We start from the raw sequence: 13,959 nt of genomic DNA on the forward strand, positions 1-13,959 counted from the left end.
GAAAGGCTGGAGGATAATAGCATTTCATCAGGACAGTATTTATTACTATCAAATGTGAGAAAACTAGTTTGGGGTACTATAAACAATAGCAGTTATTTCCACATGTTTAAAAAGTCATCTCCAGGATATAGTAAAAGTTGATATTTCTCAGGGAAGAAACTACTAAAAGAAAAAGAAATAGAAAAACAGACCACTAGAAATTAATAGAATAATTTATTACGGAATTAAGATGTCAAATAATATCAGCTTCTTACAAAATGTTCAAAGCTGGATAGATTTTGTAGATGCAAACAAGGATTGCAGATACGTTATGTGTTTATTATATGTCTATATGTGGATATCTGTACCTGCATCTGGACCTGTATACCCTCAGATACACTAGCAGCTGAGCTAATGAGAATCAGCTTTTGTAAGCATATGTAAGTCTTTACCACCATTGACCCTAAAAAAAGGTGTTATTCGTGTTCTTCAACAATCATGGCTGGCTAGCTATAAATCAAGAATTTTCAATGAAATAATAATCTTCTACTAAGAGAATTTAATATTCACAAATAGTCAGTGAAGGACCAACTATTCCACACTGCCTCTTAAAAGATATTAAAAAGGAAAAATAATACGGTCTACTATTTGGAAGTGTCCTTAGTTAGATATTCAGATTTTCTGGAGAATATAGATTGCATCACTAGTTCAAACAGTGAGAGGAAGAAAGAAACTAGGTAAGTAGCCAGAAAGCAAGTATTTTTCCCTTCAAATCATACTGTGAACATGGCGTGTAGTACATCTTTTGCCAGAAAAAAATTACAAAATAAAAAATAGAAGGTTATGAGGGTAACATCCAGTTCTTTTTTATCACAATAGCATAGGCCTTTTTAAAAGTCATACCTCCATCAGATGTTTCTTGAATTAAAAATTAGACCTCTCTCTCCCCCTCACACATACACTAGCCCATCTAATATCTGTGTTACTTTTAAAATTTTGTTCCGTTCTGAGCAGTTGTTTTAAAGGCCAGAGCAACATAATTTACGAAATGGGAAATCACGTTTAGTTACTACCTTAACAAATGTTTGCATTCGATTCAGGTTACAGAAGTCTTCTTGTTTTTGCACTGCTGTTTCTCACTGGGATTTCAGCCCATGCATTGCGTGCTCTTTACATTCACTACCAGTACACTTGGAGAGTTCACGCTAACATTTGAAGCCGATTCCCTACAGATGCATGTGTTTGAACATTCAGTGCAGAAAGGATTTGATTGTTCATAGTGTATGTTATCTTTCCTTGATCTTATTACTCTGGCCTGTACGGCCATTCAGCCGAGCCCATGAAGAGAGTACAGGCAGCTGACTGGATGAAGACGACATTGGGGGGGAAAAACTCCCATTGTTTAGATTTCTGTCAGAAGATATAAGAATACTTAATTTCTTTTATCTCTAGGGCTTTCATTATCATTTAAATTTCATTTTACATTAATTGATCAGGGATTAGTAAAGCCATTATGCAGAAATTAGAATAAGACAAGCCAGATGGAATGAATAATTCATGCAGTCCAATTACGTTTTATTTCTGGTGTACTTTCAAACTTGCCTCTGACTTCTGTGCTATTTTGATGTGACAATATTCACTGGAAATCAAGAGTGCCATTTTAATTTATTGTATCCCTCTGGAGTGGGTGCATTTATATGCAGTGGGGGTATGCCAACGTGTTTCACCTAGGAACCATTTTTTTTTTTTTTACAGGGTTTGGAAATACTGGGTGATCTAGAAAATAATGGTTCATTTTCTATGGAGGTTCTGGAATCTTGCAATGAGCCACATAGGTCCACCTGATTTTGAGGAACAGACCCTCTGTATAGACACCAGGGTGCTAGGACCGTGAAATTTTCACCTCCTAGACAAGCCATAATTTCCTTTAAATAAGATTTTGAGGAACAGCCCCTCTGTATAGACACCAGGGTGCTAGGACCGTGAAATTTTCACCTCCAAAAAAAGCCATAATTTCTTTTAAATAACTGCCCCTATTCCCTGCCGCAAAGGAACCGTTAAAATATGCATTTGACCTAGAGTTGGACTGCAAGCCCAGCAGCCGTTGCAGCGACAGACAAGGACCACGAGGTGGCAGGCGTTGCCTTCGATGCAAAGAGTTGGGGGTGGCGGAGGCCGCTTGCGCCTCCAAGCATCCCCGCGGGTCTGAGCCCGGCGGACCACGGTCGGGTTTAGGCGCCCAGCGACTAGCAAAGCGTTGCTCGGCGAGAATTCCGGGCTAATGGGCAGTCCGGTCCACCTGTCTGGAATGTCTCCCGTGACTGTGTCTAAAACCGCCTCCCCCGCCCATGCCTGCCCCCAGCCCCTTCAATCTCCCTCATCCCCCCGGTATTTATTTATGCCACTGGACAGTTCTAGTCACATTAAAGCTCCGGTTCACCTTCCCGAGGACTTTCATCTCGGGAAGTTTTATGACACTTTGTGAATGTGCAAAGTTTTTAATTAGGCTCTCTAGACAGCCCGAGGCAGCAGCAGCGCCACAAAGTCTTCACGGTCTCTCTGCTTTACAGCACAACAAGCCGCTCTACTCCTTTGAAGACAATGCAGACTATGTGTACGATGTCATGTGGTCCCCCGTGCATCCCGCGCTCTTTGCCTGCGTGGACGGGATGGGGCGCTTGGACCTCTGGAACCTCAACAATGACACCGAGGTGAGCCGCGGCGCAGGCGCCCAGGGCCAGGGCTGGGAGGGGGGCTCAGTGGCCACGCCAGGCTCTCCCTCGTTCTCCAGTCGGCCTTTTTTGGCCAGACCCTTCCAATTACAGCAGGGTTGCAGGCCCCCCATTCTTGACTACCCTGAAGGGAAGTGGCAGAGGCAGTGGCCCCACACCACTTAATCTCACTTCATCCCTAAACCGTGGCAGATCCTGGACAATCAACGACCTACTTTTGCAAAGAGCAAAACCATGATGCGTTCATGCCCTTTCCCATAGGGAAAGGACTCACAGGCACTTTTCAGAGCAGAGTTGAAATAACTTTATCTGCGAACACTTGGGAAAGTAAGCTTTTGTGGACGCTGATTTTAGATTGGTTTTTTAAAAGGGCTGTGTGTCAACATTTATTTGTGTGAGTTCTATTTTGAATCCATAAAAGATGCTTCTGTTGACTATTTTGTATCTATCAACTATTTGATTTTTCACCAAGGCAAACGTTCCTTTTCTAAGATATTGAACTTGAAGGCAGACTTTGACACCAGTCTGTAACTTTGAACAGGTTTATCAAACTCTGTATTTTTGAACGATATTTTAACACGTCACATTTAGAGTAGTACATAATTGAATGATACTCATTTTTTAAGAAAAATAGTTGATATAAAGATGTATTTTGAAAGTATGCTATATATATACATATACATATATATATTTGTGTGCATATATATATGTGTTTTAAAATTATGTCATATGCATTGTTTCTTTTTTCCAATCTCAGGATTAGTGAGGTGCTAGTTCAGCTGCTCTGAGTTTGAGGGGCTTTTGTTTTTGTTTCTTATGCGAATATAACATGTTCTTCAATTTTTATGAAATAAAATGACCTCTGCACCCTTTCTTGGTGTCTAACTCAGGGAAGCTGTCCATAAATAAGAATGGACAGGTAAGAAGGACGAGGGCTACAAACTATATGTCAAGTGAAGAACAAGAGAGAGGTCTTTTGAAGTGTTTGGAGCAGGAAACAGCTCAGCCTTTTTAATTAGAAAGCCTCCAGCTGGAGGTTATGAGGATGGGTAGGCTCCCTTAGCATTTTTTTTTTTTTTGTGGGGGGTGGGCAGGGAAATATCCCTCAGGTGTGATTATTGAATCAGTGTATCTGCAAGGATAAATAAACTTATAACCCCTGCCAAATAGTCACCTTTTAAAAACCTCCTAATTTAAATCTGCTTTTCTTATTCGCTATAGGAAGTTTGTGAGAAGGATGAGTTATATAATGAAACAGTTTCAAAAATAATCAAAAGGCTTGAGTACAAGAAATGCCCATCATTTGGGATGTTGAAATGTTTATAACATTATTGCTTTTAATAGAAAGATGTTATTACCCTTCATTGTAATGGTTTCCCAAAGTCTTTCATCACTGTTGATTAAAATCATATTGCTTCTATTTGCTAGAAGAAACTCATTCCCTTAAAGCAACCAAAAAAACAAACGTTTTCCAGATTGACTTAAGGGACTGCTCTATCAGAAATCAGACTTTGTTGAGGTGATATTTAGGTAATCCGCACTACAATGCATGCAGAGGAAGAAAGTGTTCAACTCCTTAATAATTTCGATGTAATCTTTTTTTAAAAAATCTGTTTCTTAGGTAAAATGAAAGTAAAGTCTTAGCATTGCCAAGTGTAATATTTTCCCTTCTCTTTCTCTAGGTATCAAGAGACAACTGCATAAGTGTTTTATAGCCATTTTTTAAAAAAAGCCATTACTGATCATAGTTTTGTGATAAATGTAATTCTGCTTTTACAATAGCATTGGAGATATATTGAGTCTAATTTCAATCTAGTAAATAATTGAACCCTTTTCAAAACCCTCAAATCATTTTTACAATCATGTTTGCCTTCAGTCAAGTTGAACAAGATTTTTCAAATACTTGTCAGATCAGGAACTGAACTTGTTAAAAAATAATAATAAAAAAGACCCTGAATTCCTAGCATAGCAGTGTGTTTTGTTGTTTAAATTACTAAACTTTTTGACCAAGTTATCCCAGCTGCTCCTATGCAAGGATAGTTCATCTTTACCTACCTTGATATTACTAATATCTTCTGTTTAGTGTTATAGCACGTGCTTTGTATGTATGAGTATGTATATATTCATATATATTTATATACATATATATTTGCAATGAAAATGATTGACCCATGAGAAATGGAAAAACTTGTGAAACCCAAGTATAAGAATAAGAGGAACAGAACATATGGGTTATTTTTATTATGCCCTTTAACTTTCGAAAGGCCATTATTGGTCTAATTAATACAAACGTATTTTGTCATTTTCTTCATGTATTCATTAATGTTTTAGCTCATGCCATAGACGGTAATGACTATTTTTTACCATTTATAATATCTATAAAGAGAGGATATTTTTAAATGTCTAAAAAAGTGTTCGGTTTGCTCTATTACTTCTATTCCAAATAAATACAATTTTAAAAATATATGAGGCATTATTTTAAATGTATCAAACGGCCAATGTTAAGTGTTTTTTTGTTATATTCATATTAAAATTGAACATTTTAATTTCATTTTTGAGATTGTTTATAAATAAAATCTGATAGTGAATACAATTAAGTGATGGAATTAGGTAATAATTTTATAAGATCCTTCTAAATTATGCTGTTAAAAACGAACTCTGAGGACTCTATAACTAAATCACAGATGTGTTTTCTGGGCAGCACACTAATAATAAAGAATATTGACAGAATTATGGTCCTTCTAAATTCACATTGTTTTGCCCTCTGAAAGGTTTGGTTAAAAATTCAGAGTCTAGCCTGCACAGCAGGTACCTTTACTGTAGAAATTGTGTACTTTTTAAAAAATAAATGAGCTGGGGACTTTTGTTTTACATTTTTTTTGCTCACAATTGACATACAATGATTTAAGCAGGTAAGAGAATTTTTATTGATTTCAAGATTAAGTTTAAACATAGATTCTTAGATATGATAGAATTTTTATTGCTATTTTAAAAAGAGGTATTGGGTCAATAGTTTCATATAAACAGATGGTTTCAGTTCCCTGAATAACAGAATGCCAGGGATGCTGAGTCACAGTACCCATTCCCACCCTAATGCGACATGTTTATTAGACGCCGTCTTGGACAGTGGTGAGAGATGATCTTGGTGGCCCTCTTTTCACTCCCCCCCCCCTTTTTGTTGTTGTTTGAGCATTTACCTTTTTCTTTCTTAAGAGTGTGTTGTCCTTTCTTATTCAACTTTCTCACAGAAGGCTCAGGTGCTCAGATCTTTACGTCATTTGTCAACTTCCTACCTTGAAGACGAGAGTTTACACAACTGATGCTAGAAGAGGGGGGAGACATCAAATTCTAAAATTCTTTTCCTAAGTACTAAGGTTCTTATAACACAGAGCCTAGGTTCCTCTTCACCACCTCTAGTTCATGTTCATTTTGTTATAAACGTTTTCAGACTTTGGGTGTTTTTGAGATATAAGGTGTTTTCTACAAGTGGGTGACTACATTCTGTCAGGATACCTCTCTGGGGATACTGCCCAAATTGTGGGTACTTCATACACCTCGGTACTGTCTTCGAGAAAAAAACTGAAAAGAGAGAGAGAATTTGATATATTTGAAGTTTTAAGTTTGTGTTTTTTCTTTACTTCTAATCATCCCCTCCCTGATGAGGTTTTGAGGGATCAATACCTATATTTATTTTCTCCCTGAAGACTCGGAAGAATATGACTTTGATGCCACCCTACAACCCTTTTACTGACTTGTACAGTAGCCTTCCTCTTGGTAAATCTTGAAATCTCTCTCTCCACCAATCTATAAATCATGACCTGGATGGTGAAGTACTCCGTTTAGCTACTATGTTTGTATGTTCGATGTATACCCACCGTAATCTGGAGAAATATTTATGTCACTCACTGCCCATTGATTGTGGGGGAAAAAAAAAAAAAACTCTCCCTCCTTTCCTTTTTTGTTAAAGTGTCTCTTCTCTCTACCCCTTAATTCAGTGGAGCATATGATTTAAGAACAATGAATCCTTTTTACCCCTGCACAAGGGATGTATATTACTTCACGCACTTGAAGGCAGTGGTGACTCATCCAGTTAAACATACCATTGTAAATTTACAAATTTAAATTCATATTCAGACAATCTCTTTTTCTGTCATAACCCCTGTGACAGGTTCCAACAGCAAGTGTAGCCATTGAGGGGGCATCTGCCCTAAACCGTGTTCGTTGGGCTCAAGCTGGCAAAGAAGTTGCTGTTGGGGATTCAGAAGGTCGGATTTGGATCTACGACGTTGGCGAGGTATGTGTGTGTTTATGTTGTTGTGTTTTTTGTTTTTGTTTTTTACTTCTGTATCTGTTTTAAAAACCTCACGAAATTATTGACAAGGCCTTGTGGGCCGCAAGAACCCTCTCGAGTGCGTTTGCAAATTTCCATTGACTTCAGTGGGAGTTTGGTGAGACTTCCTTAGGGCCTAATTTGATCTTCTGTCTCCATGCTCAGGACGTTTTAGTTAATGATTCAGGCTCCTTTTAGAATGCTGTAGAATTCCCAGCTATCCTGTGATGAACCAGGCCACTTCCCACCAATTTCATGAGCTTGAAAAGTTTGCCAACTCCTTCATGCTAACATTGAATTTAGAATGTGTTATTTACTTGAAAAGTCAAGGTTTAGTTGGTATGCCCAGTTAAAATATATCCTATTTTTCTTGGATTAAAGTGTAGCCAATTAAAAAGACTGAGGTTAATTAGAACTTTTGTACCATGGTCATGGTATCCAAAGTTATTATGTGAGATATACGTCCCTTTGGTGTGTCTTATTGAATGATATGTAAAGTAGTCCTGAATATCATGGCACTATGAAAGGGGAAAGCACACATCTTTTATTTCAAGCAAATACTGAATTTTTAGACTATATTTAATACTATAAGTCAATTATACTTAAGTTAATCTGTTTATTTTTACTATATGAAAAGGTGTTGACAAAAAGCTTCATTTCTGGTGAGGTTAAAGGATTTTTTTCTTAAAGACAAAGAAAATATTGAACTTTCAGGCAAAACAACATGAGTGTTGGGTAATGCTATTTTGGCATCATATGAATCTAACATTTGCATTTCAGGGGGGAAAATATACCACATTTGTATGCATAACGTCCTAGACCTAGAAAGTGCTCTGTGAGTGCCTGGTTGAAGGGTTTAGCTGATCACACTGAGAAGGGTTCTTTATGGTTTCATCAATCAGCATTCTATACATTTGGCAATCTTAGACGGTTTGGTCTACAATGAAACTTTTGATGACATATTATATGCTGCTATATAGTATAGTTGATTATGTTGAAACAAGCTAGATGATTTTTTTTTTTTTTTATAATACAGCCAGGGACAGAAACTGAATGACTTAGAGGTGGGAGTTTTCCATTGCAGGTTGCACAGCTCTGAAGTAAAACAACTAGAAGACGCTCTTGGTTTTACTGATGTTACCTATTTTGTTGGACACCTACTGGTGCCTGAGCCATAAGTGGAGTCATTGCAATAGTCACAAGAAGTCTGTTATACTAGCTCCCAATGAGGATGCAAAGGGTCTATTGACTATTGAGGTAGTTTGGATTTTTAGAAAAGAGAATCTCCCCTGAGTCCAAAAAATTGCCAATAGTGTTTCAATTGTGTTTTCTTTAGTATTTTTAAAATTTAATGTAACTTTTCTGTGGTATTTGTCAAAATTAAACCAAACAACAAAAATAAATATTCTCTGTTGGATCATTTCCTAAAAATATTTAAAGGGAAGTAAAGGAGGATATAAAGACACAAAGGGCCTGGTCGTGGTGGCACCTGTTGCTAAGGCACTGCTGCTCGCAGCTGAGACCAGGCGGAAGGCCTGTGTCCGATTTTCCATCCAACTTAAAGGCAAGGCTTGGGGCCATGAGTTTTTGATTCCAGTGACTCTGGAGGCCAAGGCAGGAGTATTGAGAGAAATGAGGCAGGCCTGGGCAATATGGCGAGATCTTGATGGAAAACAAGTTGGTCGTAGTGGAGCATACCCAGTGTCCCAGATGGGAGGCTGGAGTAAGGAGGGTCAGAACAGTGAGACTGTCTTAAAAATTTTAAAGGAAAAGAAATAAACAAATAAAGCTTCTTTCTTTTTCTCTTTTATTTTCCTTTAGTTCCTCTCTTTCTCTCCCTCTTTCTTTCTTTCTTCCTTCCTTCCTTCCTTCTTTAGTTTATAACAAGTGTAATGTTGGGAAAGAAATATATGTGGAAACATGCTCAGAGATGAAATGGTATAAAATAATGAAATTTGAAAACTCTTCTCTACCTCCCATGAAAACACATAATGTTGGGGCTGGCAGGTGGCATGGTGGTTGAGGTGCTGAACTCCCACATGGCTGACCATGGTTCAAGGCTTGGATCTGGCAACTAGTTTCCTCACTTTCTCTATCTCTCCCTCTCTGCCTCTCTCTGGTCAAACTGAAAAACAATAACAAATAAATTAAACTAAATAATTCTTTAAAAACTACATAATGTGTCTTAAGAACGTATATGCAAAGTTTATTATTTCATCTGCCTTTATTATATTTCAAGAGAGCTGAAAAACAGTTCAGTAATCTCGTTTATTTAAAGAAAGTCCTTTTGAAAATTTTTCTGTTGACTTAAAATGCATTGCATACACCTGTGCATGTGCACATACATCCACACACACCATCTCTATGCAATAATAAAAAAATGATGCAACAGGAGATAGATATGGAATTTCCTGTAATTAATTAAGTGATTTGATAGCTTATGGACAGAATTGCTTGAATATGGCTAATATTTGGGGAGTGTACATGATTTTGTAGACGTTGCTTCAGCTGATGTGGCTACTAAAACTTCTTTCCAGGATGCTATCATCATTTCTAAATTGTAAAGTGTTGTTACACTCATATTTCTACCTTCGTACTGGCAGGTCAGGCTGGTTTTCATTTTTGTGTTACTGCCCTTACTTTTCTAAGTGATATTACAGACTATAGAAATGTCTGCAACTATAGGCCGGTCTCGCCTATTGTCTGGAGTCTAGACAGGCTATAGAAAATCTCTGTGACATATAATAGGCCAAACAATTTGTAGGGTTGTTTATCCCTACAAATTCACTACCACGGGGGAAAAGAAAGGATATACTATTTTATTGAAAGTAGGTAATATTACCATCTTCTAGCCCTTCTCAGAATGGCTAAAAATCAGGATAGGCTTATACACTCGAACAATTCTTTCTGTTATGTTTGATCATATACAAAGCAATCTATAGCTTAAAAAAAAAGCCTCAGACTTAACAAAGTCATTTCTTCTTATCTATGGTTTATTTATTAACTATTTTTGTAAGGTGTTTTATACTTGGGGAAATTAGAGGAAGTGTTTCTGGTTTTCTTTCTCACCTCCATGCCTTTTCTGAAATTCTGAAGACCCAGTCGGTGCAGGTGCCATGCACTAAAATAAAAGATGTCTTCTCTCCAACTGAGGCTTAGCTGAAGCCCACTTCTGAGAAACGCAGGTAGATCCCTGTATGGGTCACGCTGCCATTATTATAGTCACTATTGTATCTTCCACCAGCCTAGAACTGACAGAGCGTAACCGTGCTTAGGCGAGAAGGGCACCATAGGAACCGTGCCCCCCAGCCTTCCAAATCACGCGAACTGCAGAAAGCCAGATGGAGTGCCTTCACAGCAAGCTGGCCCATTTAGAACTAGAGGTCAAATCTAAGGCTGATGCATGACTGACATAAGGGAAGGTATTTTAGCAGAAACCATTTTTAAAAGAAAAAAAAATAGAGGGAAGAAAAAAAAAAAGAAAACATGACGCTGAAAACCAAATTGCCACTAGGCTGTGCTACCATTATCAGCTTTCAAAATTGGTCCTCTGGTCCCCATTAAAACTGAACTCCTCACCAGGGTCATGCCAGCCTGTGGACAAAAATCTTTGCTTTGTGGTAGAAGATGAAACACTTTCGATAAGTCTTAGGATATAATCTATATAAGAAAGTAAATAGCAGTTTTTAGAGTCCACATTGCTGACCCATTTTCCTTGGGACTGCAGTGCATTGAATACACATCTGTGGGAAAACATCTCACATTCATTCTTCCAGTGCTGATTTGATGGAGACTTCTGTTAGGCTGGAGAGGAAAGGCAGGGGACTATCCTTGCCAACACCCTATTCCACAAATGAGGACGGCTTCATGGGACTGGGATCTGGGTAGCTACTTGGGGCCTTGTGCTTAGCAGAGCCGTGAGCTTGGTTTAATACTCTGCTCTCATTGTCTTGCAATTATATAATAGTTTTTATAGAGGGACCCCTCATTTTCGTTTTTCACGGAGCCCTACCTACAGGTTATACAGCCAGTCCTGTCCATAAGAGTGCTGCTTTTAATACCTCTCATGAGGCAAATCAGAAAAGAACATTTTGGGTCTCAACCTAGATTATTAGGCGGAATGAGAAATCTCTAGAAATGTGATTAGATGTAGTGTATGCTATACGATCTTATTACCTATTTTTAAAAACTATTTTAAAGTGTTGAATGAGAAGAAAAACAATTCTCCATTATATACATCATGGGACTCTTAAAGATAGAACCAAAGCCGTACTGGAGATTCTAATTTACCTCCCCACAGCCCTGTTCAGATCACATGGTAAATCTGACTGAAAGTACAATATAATTTGGGGAATGATCTCTAACATGCCGACGATAGTTGAAGTGGAGTGAGACAGTCTTTCTGTGCCCACACTGTTGTGGAGAATTCTCTGATAAGAGAGGCCTCTGGGCCAGCTTGTGGCTTGGTGGTTAAGGCAGCTGGAGCCCCACATGGCTGACTGGTGCTAGTCCTAGATTCCATGGCTTGAGAAACACACTAGGTGCATGTGCACGTGTGCCCCTCAAATCCCAAAGATGGGAGAAATGGAGGAGAAGGGATTGCAGTGTGACCATTTCCCATGGGGAGGTGCTTTCTCTCTCTCTCTCTCTCTCTCCCTCCCTCTCTCTCTCTCTCTCTCTCTCTGGCAAGTGCACATGCCCTCTGGAAACATTTAAAAGAAAGGGAGAGAGAGACTTCTGTGACTCCTGTTGGCGACATCCCCTGTTCAGGTCCAGGTAGACTTGCCTTCCTGTGAGACCTGGCACTCAATGAGAAGGGCACTGCAGAAAGGGACTCCAGTGTCACCAGTCACTAACAATCGTCTGCTTCATCTCCTGTCCCAGCTGAACCTGCAGCTGCTGCAGGGAGTCCCAGCACAGTGCCCCATGACTGTGCCCTCCTCTATTATGCACAATTATCTTCCATGACTTTTAAGATGATAGCAGAGAGCAGTGGCTTGAATCCAGATACACTGATGCAATTGATTATGAAGTTCCAGAAGGGTAAACAGAGGATTGTGCATGAGCCCACTGAAGTCTCCAGACGAAGTTTGTATATCCCCTTCCCCCTTTTTTGCTTTTTGTTACATTTAAACAACAAACACATGAGTAATATCTGGGGCCTATGACTCAGGAGGTAAAATCTAAAACAGCAATGTTTTCAGGTAGGCCACATGATGCTGTGTTTATATAGCACACATTTTCGGTTGTTTGATTTCAGCATTGTATCTGGAAAATATGCTGTACACATTGATTTTCACAGATAGGGGTCTATTTTCTTTGCAGAGCAGGTGCTTAACTCCCATTAGCATAAATGGAAGTTACGTGAATCCAACAAAAGACAGAGAAGACCTCTTTTATTATTTGGCTATAATTTTTATTCTATTTGTACATTCAAAAGTTACTTAACTAGATAGTGGTTGCAGGCACCATTTACATTTTCTGAAACCTAAAATTAAAAAATACGAGCATAGTTCTTGAATAAGTTTGGATAAATTGCTGAACTATGGAATACAGCCTAATTTGGCACTATAGGAGCCTATTCGATTAATTGAAACCTGGGTAAGATAACAAGTCATAAATTAGTAATATACCTTGATAACGTAGAGTGTATTCTGCTTCAGAGTATACTCACCCAGAGCTGTTAATCATTGTTGGATTTCTTTCCCCCAACGATGTGTGAGCACACATTTTAAAGAATTCAAAATAAAATTACTGCTGTATTTCTTTTACTGAAGAGCAAGCTTTTCGACGTATGTGGAGCTGACTTTCACAGCACATGGGCCAGTGAGTGTAGCATTATTCACGTGTCCTGATGATTGATAGCCAGCCTATCTACCTGTCTTTCTTGCAGATGTGTTTTATAGAAAGCCCGCTGCCATTGTTAATGCTTCAGTGCTGTCACACAGATGCGGCTGTCATAAATATCCCCTAACAACTATGTTTGCTGCTTATCTGAATTAGTTAGAATGCTGTTTGCAACTCCAGTTTTGAAAGAAGCAGTTTATCTTCCACCTCCTATTATTTCTTTTTCCATTAACCTCTTCCAGGGAAGATTTTGTTTTCAGTTGTGATAAATACACATAGGCTTCAAATCCCTGATTATATTTTTACAGAAGGCAGATGATAAATTTCAAAATCATTTTCAGCTTAAAGTAGGATTTGAAAAATAAAGTGGCAATGTAAAAACCGTGATTTGGGAGATGGATGGATCCATCTTACCACCCTAACTTTATTTGTCTGGTATCCCAATCACTAATTACCTAGGAAACTTCTTAAATTTTAACTCTTCACTTTGATACCATTCGATATAAAATCTTCCCACTTTAACTCTTACATTGCATTTCAAATAGTTTGTTTGATATTACTGTGTTGGGACCAAAAGAATATTAGTCATTTTATTAAAAATTCCAAAAAATACACTTGAAGGTTATTAATATATTAAAGGGGCTTTGAAAGAGAAAAGTAGAAGTGACTCTGGGAAACCAAATGTAACTGTTACAAACACAAAGCATGATTTTAAATGTTTGGAATGTATTTTAAAGATGAAATGAAAAGTTGGAGTTGAAAGTTCAATGGGAATCCCAACAGAAAAAAAAAATGACCTAGGTAAGATTTTTGAACATGATGGTCAAGGTGTTACATATAAGGACAGTGTAAAAAGGGTCTCAAATGCTCTTCATGGCCAGCAAGAATTAAGAATAAAAGGAAAGAGAGTCCATGAGCCGTTTCTCTTGCACTTTTAAGAGCAGTTAGATGCAGTAGCATCTCATCTACTGCAGAAGCTGAAAGTTTAAAGGGATTTGAGTGACGCAGAACAAATACAATACACTTATGGTTTTTAAGTGGATTACACTCGGGCGATAATTGTTTGCTTTG

The 13,959-nt window shown here is 38.2% G+C and overlaps 1 protein-coding gene across 5 annotated transcripts in view; it reads left to right on the forward strand.

Annotated features, from left to right (window-relative positions):
* Window positions 1–13,959, forward strand: part of DYNC1I1 (dynein cytoplasmic 1 intermediate chain 1) — a 427,557-nt gene that overhangs the window by 399,669 nt on the left and 13,929 nt on the right. For all 5 annotated transcript variants that reach the window (XM_027775320.1, XM_014591225.2, XM_014591224.2 and 2 more), the window contains 2 exons: window positions 2,550–2,690; window positions 6,880–7,005. In XM_027775320.1, the coding sequence (XP_027631121.1) occupies window positions 2,550–2,690; window positions 6,880–7,005 (267 nt within the window). The remainder of the gene's footprint in view (window positions 1–2,549; window positions 2,691–6,879; window positions 7,006–13,959) is intronic.

The sequence above is a fragment of the Tupaia chinensis genome, unplaced genomic scaffold (genome assembly GCF_000334495.1).
Source record: "Tupaia chinensis unplaced genomic scaffold, TupChi_1.0 Scaffold000544_1, whole genome shotgun sequence".
NCBI lineage: Eukaryota > Metazoa > Chordata > Mammalia > Scandentia > Tupaiidae > Tupaia > Tupaia belangeri.